The sequence below is a fragment of the Toxorhynchites rutilus genome, chromosome 3, assembly GCF_029784135.1.
Source record: "Toxorhynchites rutilus septentrionalis strain SRP chromosome 3, ASM2978413v1, whole genome shotgun sequence".
NCBI lineage: Eukaryota > Metazoa > Arthropoda > Insecta > Diptera > Culicidae > Toxorhynchites > Toxorhynchites rutilus.
In genome coordinates, this window is record NC_073746.1 from 198,307,625 (window position 1) to 198,328,837 (window position 21,213).

At 40.7% G+C, this 21,213-nt stretch overlaps 1 protein-coding gene across 2 annotated transcripts in view; it reads left to right on the plus strand.

The window, feature by feature from the left end:
- The window catches only part of LOC129776116 (muscle M-line assembly protein unc-89-like), a 54,684-nt gene that overhangs the window by 21,229 nt on the left and 12,242 nt on the right, over nucleotides 1-21,213 (plus strand). The window contains exon 5 of one of the 2 annotated variants that reach the window (XM_055781533.1): nucleotides 5,841-6,006. The exons of the other annotated variant lie outside the window; for it this stretch is intronic. Coding sequence (XP_055637508.1) covers nucleotides 5,841-5,860 — 20 coding nt within the window. The 3' untranslated portion in view covers nucleotides 5,861-6,006. The remainder of the gene's footprint in view (nucleotides 1-5,840; nucleotides 6,007-21,213) is intronic. 2 annotated transcript variants of the gene reach the window in all.

Here is a 21,213-nt window from a genome sequence, read left to right on the forward strand (position 1 = left end):
CTTGGTTTTAGAGTCTGTGTTAGGGAACATTTTTCGATGAGAACAAAAGTCCCCCTACTTTCATGTATTTGCAATGCCGATTTCCCCAAGGCTGCTTGGTTTTGATGGCTGTGTTAGGGAAACTGTAAATCGGGCCAATCAAAACGATGCAGTTAGGGCGTTTAGATAACGCCTAATATTTTACAGTTATTCAATTGTTTATCTAATGAAAAACAACATTTTGTTAGTTGCGATAGATGCGTAGAAATATTCCCTATCAAGTGATGCAAACATCTCTCCTATCCAGTACGAAATGTTCGAGCTATAAGCATTCGAAATCTTTCATTTTTTCCTTCATGTTCTATGTTTAGGTTTTCATTTTACCCTCCATATATTCCGGTTAGACGTAGTCCCACGTCAAAAGTCGATAGCACGATGCACGATAGGAGGATCACCATTGATAGTGACGTTGTTCTCATCTTCATTTCAAAGAAGTACGTGTAATGATTCCTCCGAACCACAAACCGTTCGGTGCAGAAGATGGTTAAAACGAGATTTTTTCTGGGTTGTGGTAGATCTGATTACGAGTTCCAGTAGACATGTTCGCACCCCGATCATGAAGGGCCTGAAGTGTTGGCTAGAATGAGAGTTGGGTTTGCTCAGCTATCTGGACTCGAGAACGACCGCACCAACAGGGCGTTATCGTGATTCTAGTAATGCCGGATTCACAATCCTTCACAATGAGTGCAATTTTTTTTCTTCAATAACGATTTTTATTCATCAACCAATTAGAGCAAAGCGCGAAATCACCCATGACAGTGCGAAAAAAGATAGAACTCTCTGCGAAAATCGCGTTGCTTTGACAGGAGATACTACATACATCATACAGGTGGAAAATTATATGCTAGATGGGTGGAACGATATATCAAAATAAATGTTCAGTTCACAGTGTTTGCCAAATGATCCACTCATTGAAAAAATAGGAAGTGGGTTATATCTATGGTATAACCGCAAGGGTGACGTAGGACTATCGTTGATTTAGAGATCATTTGTATGAAGTTGAATCTGAATTCATTCTGAATGAATGAATATTTGGAGAACTTCGAAAACGAGAGCGTTACGTTGGAGGCACAAGGTTTTATGCATCCAATATTGGATACGGAAATATCCTACTGATGGGAAAGAATAATCTTCAGAAGCTATCCTGTTGATTGCGATTGATTGAAAAATCACAAAACCTAATGTATTTGGTCACAGTGTTACATGGATAGAAAACATTCGAATAAACTCTTTCATATGAATGTAATTTTAAATTCCCAGAGGAACTGGCAGATTATTTTCAGTAACGATTAGATATTTCCACATTTTCCTCGATACTGGAAGCCCACCAGTGGTTAATGCTAACTCGATAACCATCTGTTAATAGCACTTGATTGAAACATATTTGGTCACAGTGTTACATGGATAGAAAACATTCAAATAAACTCTTTCACATGAATGTATTTTTAAATTCCTAGAGGAACTGGCAGATTATTTTCCGGATCTTTCTCGATCCAAACGGAAAGAATTCCGTGCGTGTATGTGTGTGTGTGTAGCGGCTGCTTCGAGATCTTCCCGGGGAACCGTTTGTAGCATCACTCTCCTCCTGATGGATTCCCTTCTGGCCTAAGGTGCACAAACAGGCTCTTGGTGACACCGTTCATCCGCGCTTTCATGATAAATGAAGAGCTTCACCACAACAGCGACAACATGCTCCAATCGCTGTTCAATTAGAACTGAGTGGATTTCCGAGCGGCGCTCGCTTATATACCGATTGGTGATTTCAATAGCCTATTTTGAAAGCAAATTTAAGACTATTGAAACAAGTTTTTGGATCAGAAAGTAACAAGTATAGAACGCGTAGACATTTTATCTTTCGAATGAAGTGTTTATCATACCATTTCGTTCAGTTGTTTAGGAGCTATTAACACTCAAAATCTCGGTCTCCGGCGTAACGCTTTCGTTTTCGAAACTTTGATTTTACACCCCGGTATAGAAATGAAAGACTTAGTCCTACGTCAAAATCGCTTTCGTTCGTTCAAATATGATCTTTCAGGAAACATTCCCCCAGCGGTATTCTTTTGTTGTTATGTGTTGCAAATCACGACACAAAAGAGAACGAGACAACTCTCCATCGGCTCGCACTTTATTGCACACCAGCATGCAAGCAAAGCTATCATATACGCTTTTGGTCAGAAAGCTTATTTTCTTCTTTGCCTCTAACATGTGCATATCGACCTCTCCATGCATCATGAAACAGCAGGATCGTACGGACCACGCAAAACGAAAGATTCATATTCAGCTAATGTAGCAGATCCTGATTTTTAAGTCTTAGAGAGTGCAAACTATATGATTATTTAGCTCGATAGAGGCTAAGAGAGGGTAGTCAGATTATATTTTCCATTTTTAACGCCGCTATCCCTTGAAATATGTATATTCATATAGACCGCATAGTTTTACTAGCAACACCGCTCCAGTGAGAAGCAAAAAGTCTCGCGTTTTATCTCTTTTCCCATTCGCTGCTCTCCGCAAATGGTGACTAAATGGTGACGTAATTTTTCTTGTATCATTTATTGCTTCGCACTTTTCTGTGCAGTGGGTTTCGCTATAGTAAAATGGGATGATATATGTGGTTCAAACTTGTATGCAGGCTTCGAAAATGGTATGCGATGTTTGATACAGATCGGATATGCAATCAACAGTCTTCGTTCCTCTCTTAGTTTAATCACTAAATATTACACAAGTGATTACTGACATTCATACAAGTATCTGAATGATCCTCTCATATTTGGTTATATGTTCGTGAGAGTTTACTTGCATGACATATTGTGTATCATTCGATTTTGATCGAAATCCAAACACTGTTCAGTTCTCTACTTAGGGGCTGTCCACATACCACGTGGACAAAAAAGTACGATTTCAGACACTCCCCCTCCCCCTCCGTAGACAAGCATGGACATTTTCTATACCCCTTTCCCTGTTGTCCACGTGGACATTTTCCCATTTGTTGGAAAAAATAATCGTAAAAATAGTTGAATTGCGCCTAAATTTAAGTTTATGTTTGTTTCCATTCTTCATTCTATGTTTGTACGTCATAAACATGTGAACATAATTAATGGAGGCGATTTCTTTCAATTCTTTGAACAGCTTTGGGGAACAACAACTCGTGAAGCTATTTGTATTGCTGTTTGTTTTCTTCCAAAATTCATTTACCTTGTGATCACGTTATAAAACATAATATTTACGTTATAGCAAAACATCACATGTGAATCTAATCTCGGAAATTTTCTATTATATACCGACGTAAGCTGGCTGAACTGTGAGTTTTCAAGAGAATCAGACAATGAAATCAAGTGCTTCGTAATTGGAAAACAGTGATTGAAAATCATAACATATATAAGGATATAAACATGTTGTGTTTCGCTATGTAGTTTTGCCAAGTTCAACTCCAAAACTGCTAATCAAACTAATAGATGTAAGTCAGTGCCTAATAACTGAGGCCGTTCACTTAGCTGATCCGCAAATTGATCCTCCCATTAAACCAGTTTACTATTGAAAAGCTTTCCTCGCCTGGGCTTCAACAATAAGTCCCCACGATTCATCTACCAATGATTCTTCTTCGTTCAACTTAATAACTATTGGGTAATATTGAGTTATTTGGAATAATCATGCCGATTTTTAAGAAAAAGTCAAAAGCAAAATACTAAGGCATACATTTTGTTTTTTTTATGTGCACCGTTTCGTTTCACTATCTTTCGTTTTCTTCATGCAACTTGCAGAATTCATCATCACAGAACTTCTTTGTTTTCTCGTCAAAAAACTGTGTCCAATGAGTCGAAATTCTTTTTTTTTATCCCATTTGTTTATTTAGGTTCATTAGCATTTTATCGTAACATGTCACATGTTTTTGTCGAATCTATAAATAGCGCATTACACAGTTGCCATATTAGGCGTAAGAGCATTCCTTTTATACCATTGTATATGGTACATTACAAATTCCGTCAAATTCCATCAACAAACATTTTTTATGTTTGCCCCAGAAAGAATGACAAACAAATGAAAAGAGCGTGTTTTTTGGGAAGAAATATCAATAACTTTGAGTAAAGTTGAGATATTGACAAGTTCTGCAACGAAAAATGTTTGTATTAGTGAGCTCTAAAAGTCTTTCGAAGACAGTTTGCATGCAAATTTTGAAATATAAAAATAGAGCAAAAAAACAGTTTTTTTCATGGTGACCCTAACGTAACCTAGAAAAAAGGCGCTATATCGGTTATTTCAAGCGATAAAGAAAAACTTTGTTCTACGAAGATGTTTCAAATAATTGGAGCTACAACATTGTCGAACTATGTTTACCTCTATCTATAAAGATAAGAAAGTTGATTTTTTTTATTTCATCGACAATTTTGGTCACCCTATTTTGACAACATATAAAAGAGCGCTCTATCATGACTAACAACTTTGTCTAAGACAGTTTTTGTCTAGAGAATAACTGTTAAGCTCTAACTGTTAATTTCCACTTAAATGCATCTCCTGGACCATTGTGCAATGTGCCTACGGAGTCGAAATTTTTGACCTTCAATATTTTTCTATTGGGGATCTAAATAAGTGATAAACAAAAAATGCAATATCTGATGATAGCGGGTAGACTATCACATCCTAGTCAAACTCTAAAAATTTTAGAGTTTGAGGGCTTTTAAAGAAACATGAGGTTTGGTATAATTCTGGAAGAGGACGATATGGCCAATTCTGAACGTTTTTTCTAATTTATCGATTGGCTGTTTGGTAGAAACTTATAATGCAGAACTTTTCTCTTTTCTCACTAGACACAAAGAATGACTCTCTGCAGGTGAAGATCGGCTTTGGAGATATCTAATGATGGTTCATTTCGCTCACCTCAAAGATTTTTTTTCTCTCAACATTGTTGCAAAGGATAATATTTTTCTCCGCCTGACACTATTTGCTTCAAACTGCGAGTTTTCATTGCATTTATGAAGCGAGTTGTTGATGGAGATACGATCCATTTAATGTTTTCGGTCAAAAGGAGTAGAACTCATACATTGTAGCGTTTCGTAATCAAGTTTCACCAGGTGTTCATGAACATAGATACTTAGATAGGAAGACTTCTCTAAAGATATGTCCCCGTGAATGAATTTGTTATTCGAGTTCTTGAATAACATAAACGAATCGGTTTTTACATTGAGAGCGGAAATTGTATCGAAACATTGAAAACAATGTCGTGTATTTTTAATATTACAACATTCCAACATGCTTTGGCAGCATCTGAATCCTGCCGATAATAGCGTCCCAATTCTGATCGATAATTATGACGCAAGATTCTTTAAAATCAATGAAAATAAATCGATCGCTCTCAGCTCATGTGCGATACTCTCTGAATACAAATTTCAGCAAAGAATTTCAACGATATGCAGAAATATGAAATTTCCACCGCGCAGTATTATCAGACAGCAGAAATACGAATAAATTTTCTTGCAATGCAGAATATTTTTCATATATTGTTGAATACAGATATATATTTGTTTTTCAAAATATTTATTAGTGTCCACGTGGATGTAATCTATATCCCCACCCCCTCACTGTGGACAAACGTGGACATTTTGACATTTTTCCCCTACCCCCCCCCCCCCCCCTAAACTTGTCCACGTGGTATGTGGACAGCCCCTTATGAAACAGTGAGAGCTGAGTCAATCACTTATTGCAAGCGTGTTGCTGCATAATCATAATCATTTTTACACATTTTTGTTAATATTCGATTGAATTTGTTAGTTTTACAATCATTAATATCTGGACTTTTATACTTGCAGTCACACTTCTATCGATATAATTTTGTTCCACCAATCTAGTACGACCTTGTCCATAACAAATAATGGCAGTATGATTAGAGGGATGCAGCTTTGACAGACAGATTATGACAGATTGTCGCACGATATCGCGCCCCATTGTAGATAGCTGCTCTGAAAAATATCGCGAGTGAGTATATCGTATGCGAATAAAAGCCTGCATTGTAAAGGAAGCATAAAGCGGGAAGACTCTAGGTATTGGGTTGAATTCCCGATCGGTCAAGGATTTTTTTGGGTTTGAAATTTTCTTGACAAACTATGTACGAAATGTGAAATAATCATCTTCGAGATAACTCTTCAAGCTCAAACTAAACTGAGCCCTCGAACACGACTTTTTTCTGTTTTGTTTTCTTAACAAAACCTGAACTCCTCCTGACATAGCTAAAGTGTTGTCGAAAATTGAGAACGGCACATCATAAAAGCTGAAGTCCATTGAATGAAGGATGTCGTTACTCAACTCAGCAACCTTTTTCCATCCAAAACGAAAACAACTTAAGATTTTTCATATGAATATTTCCATGGTGAATCCATCGCTAAATAATACCACCAATTACTAAATAGAGGTGAATGAACTTTCGAAGAAGAATCACTAACGGGTGAAGTTTGAAGGAAATTTTTCTTCGAAACATATATAACTATCATTGTGGGTGTCACTCCTTTGAGGGTGACACCGGGGCAGACCGCCCCCTCCGCTCCTCCACACTACGCCACTGCTACGAACTAATGAGCAGTATAGTGCCTTCATTTCGTTAATTTTCTTGATGTTGCTGGTGCTACGCGGTGGTTACGATTATTTTATTTATTTGTTTATTCATTTTGGCCTCATTTCTTTACAGCATGTCCTGATTCAGAATATTCCTCCAACTAATTCGGTACGTGGCTGTCTCTTTACAACTCTGCTGCCACATCGTGCTCGCCAGGACCTGCTCCCCTTGGTCTAACCCCCTTGCTCGCTGTGCACTTCGTCTTCTCGTACTTTCCGGATTCTCGATGAACAAAACTGCTGCAGGATATTTCCCATGTATTCTTGAAAATGTCCTACCCAGCTTATCCTTCTAGCTTTGGTCAGTTTATTGGTACTGGATTCACCGGTGAGTTGCGTGAAATCGTTGTTCATTCTTTGACTCCATACGCCGTCCGCTGCACACCGCCGAAATGGTTTTTTAACAGACGTCGTTCAAAGCTTACAACATGTGCTCACACCTGCAAGTTGTCAGCTAGGGTACCTCGTGGCACACACAAAACTTCCTGAATCAACACCTCAGGGTCGGTAAACTTAGCAGACTACGTGGTCAGGGAAACACCTACACGTTAAATCATGCTACTCTCCACCCACTTCCATAGCCTACACGTACCTTTTGTTTCCGGGACTCTGCGCCAGGGCGGCGTGTAGACAACGGACAGTGGCGTCTCTGGTATCTCTTTGACGTCGAGGAGATTTCTTTAAAACACTCGCGAACTTTACTTTAACCACGAACACCAAACGGCCTCTATTCTTCCAAACCGGATTCTCCTATATTTCGTGACTCTTCGGTATACTCGTACCTCGTGGTTCTCCTCTGTTCGCGAGACGCTCGGTCAAATTGACCCGTCCAGTTCAATGGTTTCTTTAGAAGTCCCTTTCTCTTCCGTTTCTGGGCATTCACCTTAGGTTTCGTGAATACCCTCTAGACCCGTACTTAGGTACTAGAAACCCATTGACATTCGCCCATAAAAACAGTGCCATCTAGTGGCGGGTGTCTGTGTCTTCGCGCATGGGGTGTGTAGCGTCGTCTCGGCGTTGTGAGTGTGGCATGAAGCGGTGAACCATCATGCTCATCCACTCTCAGATATATTTTCCTTTATATATATATATCTATATATATATATATATATATATATATATATATATATATATATATATATATATATATATATATATATATATATATATATATATATATATATATATATATATATATATATATTTATTGAATATTCAAAACAAGACGCGCTAGTTTTGTGCATCTCACCCATGCACTTACACCAACAGTTACACAACATTGTCTACGTCTCGTGCCCGTAGTGAACAACCGGCCTTGAACGTTTGAATGAACGTTTTGTGCTGAGAAAATTTCGCACGATTTCTAATTCCTTTTGACATCAAGTTTTTGTGAAGACCATAGGCATGACTCCCGGATCTCGCGGCTAGTATCATTGTCAAACGTTATCAAATTGGTCCACTGACCCGAATTCATCTCCTGATCGGTTCCGAACGTGCTCGGATCCAGAAGCTAACATGTATTTGGTTTGAAATGCATCAATTCTCAGTCTAATTGTCACTGCTTCGTACTTCAGTCTGGAGTAATGTTCTTCTACCGTCTGAAATGTTGTGCAGACAAGGTCTACGTCAACAGCGAAGAAGATGAAATGGTGAAGCGCTCATATTCGCGTTCCACCTGCGCGTAGAACTCATCTATGTCATCAAGTCTCACTTGTATGGCTGTGCACGTTAATGATGCTGATGTGGAAGAATCGGCGCTTAATCCTCAATCTGCACATTCATGGCCGCTTATACATATCGCCCGTCACAATGAAAGCTGTGCCTAGTTTATTTGTGTTGCCGCAGCTTTATGGCCATCGTAGTGTACGATGTCTGCATTATGTTGGTACTCATGTTTCTCACTTATGCTGACAAGTACGGCTATTTGGAATGTTCAGTTAATTTTTAACGACTGCTTTTCTTATACGTGTTTTGGTTCATCTTCGATTTTTGCCTATTGCAAAAATGAATCAAAAAATCTGTATCAAATTTTGTGTGGAAAACACAGGGCCTCAAGAACATCACTTCACGGTGAAAACGAAGTGAATTGTATACAACCTTATTACGGCTGCCACCGTGTGTGTAGAATCTGGATGAGTTCATCAGTCGTGACAACTTTTTTGAACTTAGTGTTATTACGAATACCACGATACTGTCATGTCACGGACAAAAACAGGTATATTTGTCACTTGTATTTCAGATGGTGAAAGCTAGTCACGCGGAATGGAGTAAATTTAATATCGTATTTATTTAGCTTTTTAGCTAACATTTTGAATCAAGTCTTGTTTAGGAAAGAAAAGATAAACAAACAGCAATTTACCCGCTTTGTGGCATTTTTAGACGAAATCCTGACGTATCCAGAGGATTTGAGTATTGAATAACAACCGTGAAGTTATTCTGCTCTACAGTTTTGTTGTGATTCAAACATTCGCACGATAATTATAAAGAATAAGACCATTATTTTTTTTTCTTTTTACGTAATAAATATTTCCAACGATATTGTTTTGATGACATGCTGTGGATAAAAGAATGTTAAAAAGTGATGGGAGTGGGATTAGGGAGTATGGGAGTAGCTCAGATTATACTGATCGTGAGTTGGATAAATTCGGGTTTTCAATTACTTGAAGAAGGTATCATTATGCAATAAAATTGTAGAAATGTTTCTTAAAAATGATTCTATCCTTGACCTATACTAAATGCTTCTCACTATTCAAAAGAGTATGACAGAGCTAAGAAAAAGAGAGATGTTCATTATTATACACAATAGTCATGTTTTATCTCTAAGGTAAATTATACAAAGAGAAAATAAAATTGCATTCCCATATGTTCAACAACTACATTATTCACGAGCAAACAAGTATTTATTTTGTGACCATTCTTGAAGGATTCCTCGGGTCGAGAAGACGCACCACGCTAGATATGGGGTACTGACTAGGGGGGCGTTGCTGATTAATGGTCAGCTGCATCCCAATAGGAAGTATCCCGTGTCGGGCACAGGTACAGAGCATTGAAGACAGCAACATCATAATTACGAAAACACTTGTAATACTAACCTCGAGCCAACCGCGAGTAATCGGTTACATATTACTAACATAGTTATAAGGCAAACATTGTCGAAATATTGAACTCCCGGCCCCGTCAGGTTGACGCCATATGAGCCTTAATAAGAATATATATTTTGGATAAAAAAAACCAAGTATTCCTCCTCATTCTTGAAACCAGGGCTCTGCATAGTCGTAGTCAACTGAGTATAGTCGGCTGACTATCTGACTGACTATACCCGTATTCAGTTAGTAATGACTTTTGGCATCTTCACGCAGTCTCTCCGCCAAAACGACTGAAGTGCGATTCACATACAACATCCACGTCACGTCCACGTCCCGTCACGTTCTGTTACGTCAGTTATTCTACCATGCAATTCATATGAAAACATTCACATACACCGGCAACGTAACGACCCGTCAGCATACGTTCAACGAAAACGGCCGGCAGAATTTGTAGAGCTTGAGCTTGAGCTTGGGTAGACTGTACAATTCGTAGTTGCTCTCCGTGATTGACCTGAACCAACCAAATTGCACAAAGAACACACAGAATGACGCTTGGGACTAGCAAATCATTCTCGTTGTGCAATTTTCGGTGATTCGAGCTTTAAATTGTCAATAACGACGCCGGCCACGTCCTTACAGTCACCAGGGGAAGGGAAGGAATGTTAGTATGATATTCGCCGCCCAAAGGCCAGAAGGGTCGCCTCTATAGCGTGGTTCCCTAGCGTTTATCATGGAAGGGATAGTTGTTAGTGGGAATGGTTCAGAAAAATCAGGATTCACTGCGGTAAGTGATGTGATTATGTAAATGTGATCTATTGACTATTCCATGAAACACAAACCCTAAAACCCTAAAAAGGTATCCTGAGAAGGAAAACCTGTAAAATTGATACATTTTATGTAAGATATTATATTAACCCTTTTCGGTCGGAGTATGATTCTTTGATAGGGTGGCTGAGAGCAGACAAACGACAAAGGGTTAATATATTCTAGTATTTATCGTATGTAGATATACTCGGTGAAGAATTAAAGAATAAAAGATTTTGAAAGCCTGTTGGAATACTAAACATACTAAACATATAAAATTATATACTGAACAGGAGAGAACGGAGGCCGACGCCCGAATTGCAAAGACATGATAGACCATGTTAGACTATATACCTTAAATATTTTGAACTGTTCAGCAACATTTCCCCACTACACTATCGTTGCGGGAAGTCAAATGTAGAAGCAACTACCGTCAATTATTGCGAATAAAACATGAACAACCCTAAATGTGTTAGCTTGGCTTAGCTTTGCGAGGCCGCCATTCTCAGAGAGCGGCACAGTGCAGTGAAAAGAGTGCCACCATATGAGCGGAGAAAAAAAAGCCCCCGCACGAACAAACACAACACATGCATAAAAAATAATAAGAGGAAAAAACTACACATGATGAGCGAGGACGATGACCGCGTTTCATTTGCTTTACTGCATTCCCACTTACAACCCTTCGCTCACTCTCATCATAATGGCATTAAAGAACCTCACGACCATAGATGCTCTACTCCCAGTACGGAAATCGCTCTCGCTGTCACACATAAACATTCTCCCAGCACTCCACTATTATCGCTCCATTTTCTTTCTCTGATCTACTTTTATCTCTTCTCGAGAGAGTCTCAATTAAAAGCTACTTCCTCACAGCTAAAAGTGACGGAGGCGAATGATTTTTCATTTCATTTGCACACTTTCTACATCTATCACAAATATTATATTTTCGCTACGATACAAAAACTTCACATTCATTTAAAATGGCATTCATATTGTAGATTGTCTCGATCAATGTGACTAAGCCATGCGAATTGTGCTTCGTAATATCGTTCACACGCGATTGAGTAAGAGAGCACACCGAAAACTAAGAGAGTTTTCTCCAATTATACGAAGCGTAAAATGGTTCCGCCCGATTTATGATTTCATCACTTTGATTATTTTTCCATAATTTAAATTCTCACTTCAATTCACAAGGGCAGAAGGCAAACTTTTAACACATTTCAATTGGAATCTATCATCGAAACGAATAAAAACACGATTAATCGGACGTAACAATACGGAGCACAAATGAACACATCCTACCCGGTACGTTGCTCATACCGAACTCCCTAAAAAAAATGCTGTCCTTTGACTGACTAACTTTGACTGACTGGTTCTGGTATGTGCTTGTATTACGTGCCACGGGAATTTGTTTGATAACGTCCCACAACACGCCAAATGGTCAGTTTGATGTTTGCCTGATTTCAACACCCACACAAACGCTAGACAGCGGTCCTGCACAGGACATTGAATCGTCAAGATAATGCGGGAAGCCTTTCACTCGAAAACGGCCGGCAGGATTTGTAGAAAAGAATAATTGACGGAGACGGACGGCTCGTTGGGTTTTTGTCAAAACAAAAGCCGAGACACAAAAGCTTTTGTTTTGATTTTGGCTGCATTTTTTATGCCAACATATCTCCCAGTTTCAAATTTCTCAGTCAAAATCAATTCACGACTAGCTGAGAAAAACAGTCTATATATTATTATTAAGGGTCGGGACTACAGGTTTTAGGCATTTAAATAATATAGTTCAATGATTTTCACTGAATTTTTCTAAATTTAGGGCTGATTCTAGGCATGCAATTCAAAATTGTTGTAGATGGCGACACCATGAATAACATTGAATAAATCATTCGTTTGACATTAGACGTGACGGTGCTGGTGCAAGCATTGACTGCATGTGTGAATTGGTGGAGACGTTGACGGAACGTAGACGTTCTTTTCCGTAACGTTCTATGTGAATCGCACATAAACAGCCAGTCGGGCGTTTAGTCGCTATCTCCCTCTACCGACTCGACTATATCATTTCATTCTTCCCAGTCAAATTGTCCACATTGCATTTTGAAGTGACTTCCCCAAAACGAATTCGTTCCTCTCTTTCTCTCTCCCATGTACGTGTGCATGCATCGATGTTTGAGTTCAACCTGGTTTGACATACGCTACAGGTGAGCTAGATTCTTTTGTATCGTACACGAAAATTACTCACACGTATAAAATAGCGTGCAGTGTGTGTGCAAGGGATTACTAAGATGGCCGCTTTTTTGTAGCCAGCATAGAAAATCATCAGCATAGAAATCATAACTTAAAATTAAAAATGAAGTGCTCCGCGCGATTCTTCAGCTGTGATTTTAATTGCAAATCGTCAAGAAAGCTTCCGGATGGGTATCCAAACATCGCTTGCCAAAGGAAACTATCCAACGTAATCAAATATTAACATATATGACCCCAAACATTAAACAATATGTGAGCCCCCTGAACGCGAGTCCTGTTTTATGCTGCCTACGCTCAATTTGGTTGCCAGAGCCCCGTGTATGTGCGCTATTATGCACGATTTTTACTAATACTAACACGAGGACCTTTATAGCATACTTGATAAATGTCTAAGTTCGTTGGTTTGAGTTCACGATGGGTGAACAATAAACCGTCCATTGATAGGGTAACTACTTTTTGCATCAGAAATCAAGTTTTCGTTCCTCTTTATATGTACGTGAAATAAGATTTCGTACGCGGGTATGAATTAGTGTCAGGGGGAAATGGAAGTGTGTATTAAAGTCAGTTGAATGAAGAGGTAGATTTGTATTCATTAGCCGAGTTAGTTAAAATCACTACCGACTGATTTTTTTCTGAGCCCGCTCGATAGATATAACAGGAGCAGTGTGGTAAGGAGACCAAACAGGCGCAGCATACTCCAGCGTGCTACGAACTAGCGAACAATAAAGTGTTTTCAGTGCGTGTATATCTGTAAACTCCGCTGCGTGGCGTCGTATGAAGCCTAGTACGGAGAAAGCTTTCGCGGTCGTAGCGGCCACGTGCTTACCGAATCTGAGTTTGGAGTCGATTGTGACTCCAAAGTCGTAAATGGACGATATACGTTCCAATACTTCCGTTCCCATCAAGTATTGATGGCTGACAGGGCTCTGTCACACAAGTACGAGGAAATCCAATTCGTAAGTGAACCGGAAATCCCATGTGTTTCAACTTCTCGATGAGAAGGACATGCGAAACCGTGTCGAATGCTTTCGCGAAATCAACATATACTGCGTCAACTTGTCGTCTCTCTTCTACTTCGCGAGACAAGGCAGTAACGTAGCATATGAGATTCGATGTTGTAGATCGACGCCTCATGAACCTGTGTTGGCCTTCAAAAATAATGGGGAACATCACGCTATACAAAACATTGTGCACCAGTCTTTCGAATACTTTGCCAATGCAGCAGAGTATTATAACACCACGGTAATGTTCCACCATCTTGCAGCTACCAGATTTGTGGATGGGAACGATGTAAGCAGCTTTCCAGGCATCCGGAAAGGTCATTTTGGCGAAGTGACTGGTTGAATAAATGTGTGATCGGAGCTGCTAACTCTTTGGAGCAGTTTTTGAGCAGTATGGGAGGTATTCCATCCATCCTGCATCCTTTTTTGATATCCAAGTCGTCGATAGCTCTCACAATTTCGTTTTCGGTAAACTTGATGACAGGGAGGTCGATGTTGTACGCGGGAACGTGAGCGAAACAGTCACCTCTTGGTACGGGTGATGCTTTGCTGAACACGCCCTCAAAAAACGTAGCGAAAATGTTTGCAGTTTCCTCGTTTGAGTTGGCTTGGGCACCATTAAAGCTCACACTACGTGGTATGCGAGTGGATGATTGTCTTTTCTTCACAAAGTCCCAGAAGCACGCCAGGTTTTGCTTAACTCTAGCTTGAATAGTGGCTATATAGTTACCGTAGGTGTCTGATAGCGTTGTTTTATACTGTAGTTCAATCTCTTGGAGGTAGTTTCGATCGTTTGTAGACTTCGAATTGAAGAAGCGGTGACGAGCTTTCCTGAGAATGTTGCGCAAGTTTCGAAGTTCACGGGTCCACCAAGGTTTACTGGACATTGAGCTGAATGAACGTTTTCTGCGAGGCACATTCTCATTCAGTACTGCGTAGAGTTTTTCATAGAATGCTGAAAGTTGTTGATTTACTGATCCGGCTTGCAGTGCAGTTTCCCAGTCAACAGCCTCCAGAGCCATTTTCAGCTGTGCGAAATTGCATAGCTTGAAATCGTAGGAAGGATTGTCGTCTATTTCATTTGTGCTCAATTAGATCGTCGCTGTCCACGTCGAATAGCAGAACGAACGGTGGATGGTGGTTGTCCACTGCCAATAGAGGCGAGTTGGGTTCGATTATGTCTAATTGGTCTGGTAGGCTACGAATGCCAAATCAAGAAGCCTGCCGTTCGCATTCAGATATCGGTTGGTCTGTTGCCAACTCGCTGATCAACGCTAGTCAATTCATTTTCTAGTCAAGTCACTTTTTGTTGCCGGCGACTGCCGAAGCAGTTCTAGTCGAAGAGAGAGTAGAGTCGGTCCTCAATGTTTAACCTTCGAAGATTTCGGGCCCTGCTTGAAACAGCGTTTGTTTCAGCGCTCAACTTCCGAGTCGATCAGTCGATGTTCTTTAGACGAGAAGATTTTGGAAGTCGATCACGGACTATTTTATACGGTTTTTTGTCGTTTCCTCGAGAAGTCGCATTTTGCGATGCCGCGCCGCGAAAATACATTTCGCGTCGACTATTCGCAGTTCCCGAAGCTGCTTTCCCATGATGAAATCCATAATTTCGTGGGAAAAGAACTAGGCCTCACGCGAGAAAATGTTCTCCAGCTTCAGCCAAGCAGACGGCTTGGATGTACATTCGTGAAGGTCAACTACCTCCAACTAGCCGAGAAGATAGTGGAGCAACACGACAACAAGCACGAGTTCGTATTCGACGGAAAGTCATACAAGCTAAGAATTACGATGGAGGACGGTGCGGTAGAAGTCAAATTGCTTGAGCTACCAGAAAGTGTCACCAATAAACAAGTTGCTAATCTTCTTGCCGAGTACGGTGATGTTATTAGTGTTCGTGACCTACTATGGGATGACCGTTTCAGCGTCTTTGGTGGTATTAAAACCGGAGTTCGTGTTGCTCGAATGGTAGTCATGAAGAACATACCATCCCTCGTGACGATCCAGGGCGAAGAAACTGCAGTGGGTTATAAGGGGCAGCGGCAGACCTGTCTACACTGCCATGAATTTGCACACATTGGTATTCCATGTGTGCAAAACAAAAACTGTTTGTACAGAAGCTCGCAGCAGACCTGTCGTATGCAAGCGTGACGAAGAGTAAACCATCTCAACCACAACAGGCTAAACCATCCAACCAACGTAAACTGTCATCAGTTTCCTCAACACGGATAACGAAAGACCCGCGTGTAGACGGATCAAGCGATATATCGGGTCAAAAATTAAATCTCCTTCGAGTAAGTGAGACACAAGATACATGTTCACAACCACAACAGAATAACACGACGCCACCCCCCGCTGCCACTGCGACAACGATCAATTCCACAACACACGCTGTAGTACAACTCTCGCCAATCACGATCTCGAACGCCATCACATCGCATCGCAGACCCGATGGCAACGAAACGGATGGCTCGCAAACATCTCAATCCTCGAACACTCGACGCCTGCGTAGACAACCGCCGGGCAAGAAAATGCGTCACTCCGTAGAAAATATCAGTATCAGCGATCACGAACACGTCAGAATCTCCGACGAAGAAATATTATAAGAATGGAGAACGTCAGCTGTAATATTGCAACGATAAACATCAACACCATCACCAACCAAACCAAGTCAAACGCCCTTCGCACATCTGTTCGCTCAATGGAGTTGGATATTGTGTTTCTACAGGAGGTTGAAAACGAACAGCTCGTCTTGTCCGGCTATAACGTTGTCTGCAATGTCGACCATGCGAGGAGAGGAACGGCAATTGCTCTGAAAGATCACATTAAATTCTCACACGTAGAGAAGAGCCTGGACGGCAGACTACTCGCACTCCGTGTGCACAACACTACATTTTGTAATGTGTATGCTCCATCTGGTTCTGTTCTTTGGGCAGAAAGAGAACGCTTTTTCAACAACACCATCGCTTATTATCTTATTATCTTCGTCACCATACCGACCATACTATCTTAGGTGGCGATTTCAACTGTGTTATCCGACAATGCGATGCGACTGGATAAAACTCGAGTCCAGCTCTCAAAACAACCGTTCAACAGCTACATCTGCATGATGTGTGGCAGCAGCTTCGTCCACGAGAGATGGAGTACACATATATCTCACACAACTCGTCGTCCAGGCTCGATCGGCTCTACGTAAGCGATGGTCTCCGAGAACAGCTGAGATCAACAGCTGTTCATGTATGCTGTTTCTCGGATCACAAAGCAGTCACCGCGAGAATTTTCCTTCCTCTCCTTGACAAAGCGCATGGTCGTGGTTTTTGGTCCCTCCGTCCCCATCTCCTGACTACAGAGAATATAAATGAGTTCCAAATTCGGTGGCAGTATAGGACTCGCCAACGGTGGAATTATTCATCATGGATGGATCATGGTGGCTGTCGTGCGCAAAGCCTAAAATAAAGTCATTTTTCCGATGGAAGTCCAAAATAGCTTTCAACAACTTTCATCGGGAACAACAACGTCTGTATCACCTACTACGGCAAGCGTACGATAGCTATCAAAACAACCATGCCATGCTCACCACTATCAATCGGTTAAAAGCAGAAATGCTAGCACACCAACGATGTTTTTCCGAAAAGTTCGTGAGAATAAACGAAACCTTCGTTGCTGGTGAGCCGTTATCGACCTACCAGTTGGGCGAGCGTGTGCGTCGAAAAACCGTTATCGAGCGTTTGCGAAATGAGAGAGGCGAAATTATCGGATATTCTACTTCGATACAGAATAACATGGTCGAATATTTCACGAATCTTTACGCACCAGGGCATGTAGAAGAGGGAGAAGGAGGCTCTTTCCAATGTAACAGAATCATCCCCGAGCAGGATGCCGTAAACGAAGCCTGTATGAATGACATTACCACTGCTGAGATATTTTCAGCCATCCGCACAAGCGCATCGAAGAAATCACCTGGGCCAGACGGGCTGCCGAAGGAATTTTTTCTGCGTACATTCGATGTAATACACCGTGAGTTAAACCTTGTCATCAATGACGCAATCAGGTCAAACTTTCCATCCCAGTTCGTCGATGGAGTGATCGTGCTGGTCAAGAAGCGAGGCGGGGGAGACGACGCGCACTCCTACCGACCAATCAGTTTGATAAACTACGACTACAAAATTCTCTCTCGTATTTTGAAACGGCGGCTTGAAAATGTGCTTCAAGCCCATGGTGTTTTGACTGGTTCGCAAAAATGCTCAAACGCGGAGCGCAATATCTTCCAAGCAACACTAGCTTTGAAAGATAGAATTGCACAGCTGAAAGCAAGCAGACAGAAAGGGAAGCTGATCTCTTTTGATCTCGATCATGCTTTCGATCGAGTGGACCATGAATTTTTATTTAACACGATGCGAGCTTTGGGATTCAATTCAGCGTTTGTGAACTTGCTTTCGCGTATAGCAGCAACCTCTTACTCCCGCTTGCTCATCAACGGACATCTCTCCGCTTCGTTTCCAATCCAACGATCTGTTCATCAAGGGGATCCGCTCTCGATGCATCTTTTCGTGCTCTACCTTCATCCTCTTCTGCGGCGATTAGAACAAGTGTGTGGAGCAGATCTAGTTATCGCTTATGCAGATGACATTAGTGCCATTGTATCCAGTGTCGATAAGCTCGATGCAATGCGAAACTTATTCCGGCGTTTTGAAAGAGTGGCAGGGGCACGCCTGAATGAAAACAAAACCATCGCAATCAACGTCGGCTGCGTAAACGATCCGATAAATGTTCCGTGGCTTCGCACAGAAAACACCGTTAAAATTCTTGGAGTGTTTTTCGAGAATTCGATACGATGCATGATGAAGATGAATTGGGACCTACTTGTGACCAGCTTCTCGCGCTTAGTATGGCTGCATTCATTACGCAGCTTATCGTTACACTTAAAGGTAACGCTGCTAAACATTTTTATTTCGTCAAGAATGTGGTACATGGCAGCAAATTTGCACCCAATGGCAGTTCACGTGGCGAAACTGACGGCCACTATGCGAAGATATCTTTTCCGTGGTACATGTGCAACCATTCCAATGGAGCAACTAGCGCGTCGACGGAAGGATGGTGGCCTCAACCTGCAATTGCCAGCGTTGAAATGTAAGGCGTTGCTTATCAACCGTCACTTACACGAAATAGTTTCCCTTCCCTATTATAATTCCTTCCTCTCCCAAACAAACGTCCCCCCTTCAGATCTTCCCTGCCTAAAGCTCATCCTGAACCACTTCCCAACTTTCCCCTTCCAAATTCGACAGCAGCCTACCGCCAGTCTCATCCATCGATTCTTCGCCGAACGAACAGCAAAACCAAAAGTTGAAACAGCGAATCCTACAATTAACTGGCCCCGGGTGTGGAAGAATATCACTGCTCGGGACTTATTACCTTCACAACGCAGCATTCTATATATCTGGACAAACGAAAAATTTTCACACCGACGACTGATGTTTGCTATGAGAAGAACGGACAATGAAATGTGTTTACACTGTTCTGCGAGTATTGAGACAATAGAACACAAATTTTTCGGCTGCTCGAGAGTACGAGACGCCTACAATGTGCTACAGCAAAAGCTGCAAGTGGTAACTGGCAGACAACGAATTCTTCAATTCGACAATCTCCTTCGGCCCTCACTGGAGGGGATAGCAGCGAATGAAAGAACTCTAATAATGAAATTGTTATTGATATATATCACCTTCATTGATAGCAGCAATGATAGGATTGATATAGATGAATTAAAATTTAATTTTGAAGTCGAGGTTTAAAACAATTATGTAAATAATTTTTAATGAACAAATAAACGACAAATAAACGTAAAAAAATAAATTCAGCAAACTAACGCACCAAACAAATGAATCATGGGTTGAGCCCGAATAGTTGGCATTGAAATACTGAATTATCGAGGTATAATCACTAACTTGCCATTCTAAAACATACGCTTAATTAAATTGAATATTATCTCATACAATGTATTAATTTTACCTACATACGTTCAAACGTCCGAAATTATGCAACCGACATAACGTTCAAAAGCCCGAAATCTCGTAGCTCTGTGCGCATGGTATCTGAGGAATTTCTCGTGAAATTTAGTTTATTTAATCTGATGTATTGGACAAATCATCAGTGTGGACGACTATTCACATATTCTAGTAGAGGTGAACAGATATTTTTTTTTAATCTCAGCGATTAATTAGCATAGAAATTATTTTGATGTTTGGGGGCAAAGTGGTCATAGGTGAATAACAACTTACAATGTTCTGTTTACTATAGCTGATATACCTCATCTCATTCTGCTTTTGAAGAAGATCTTTTTGTGGCTTTGACCCTTGATGAATATGCCACTCCAACTAAACCAAAACTCATTATGCGGAACGTTATGTGTTTTTTACTACGTTTTTGTATGAAAGAGAAGGTTTAAATTGGGACTTTAGGTGAATACGCCAAGCTTATTTCATACATGTAGCTGCTATATCAAATACAAATTGAATAAATTTGGACGAAAAAAAACGCATAAATCTATCCCATTTAGCTTGATATGTGCGGGTGACCACTTTGCCCCCATTAGGTGACCACTTTACCTCCAAGCTAAAAAAAAGTTCGATTTTTCACCTTTTTTTTCTAATGATGAAAAGGGTACTATTTTGAATTTTTATAGTAAAAGCCGTTTGCTATATTGAAGAACAATAAGTTGAACTATAATATTCTTCGAGAAACGGGAATTGAAGCGGTATGTGGGCGCTGGAAATAGGCATATTCCTTAGGGAGACCACTTTGCCCCCACTTCCCCTACGTGGCAGTGATGTTCGTGATCAGGCCCAAAATTAAGTGCGCGAACACATTCCGAATGTTGACCAGATGTCACATCTGGTGAACCTACCTTGGAGCGAAACAACGTATATCGGAGTTCGTAAAAATGTTCTCGGAGGGTCGAAAAGATGTAAACAATGCAAAGCGTGCCGGAAGCCCGAGCACGTCAACAACTGAAATCGAATATAAGTAATCCGTGGATATCCAGAAATCGTGATACTTTTAGAACAACTCTTGTAGATAGAGTGGTCCACTCTATCCCATTCCATTAAGCATTTCCATAGCCATAGCCGATTTTGCTTCAGCACTACGAAGGGATTTCTCTAGAGACAATAGGCAAAAATCGAAGATGAACCAAAACACGTGTAAGAAAATCAGTTGTCAAAAATTAACTGAACATTCAAAATAATCGTACTTGTCAGCATAAGTGAGAGACATGAATACCAACATAATGCCACAAAAAAAAATCAAGAATCAGATATACGTAACCCGCGTAAGTTCGAAAGATTCTCTCCAGCACACTTCCGACTTGCAAGGCCTGCGGCTAACACCACTTCATAGGCTCCGGTGAAACCGGTCTGATAACATCCCATGAATCAGTGAGA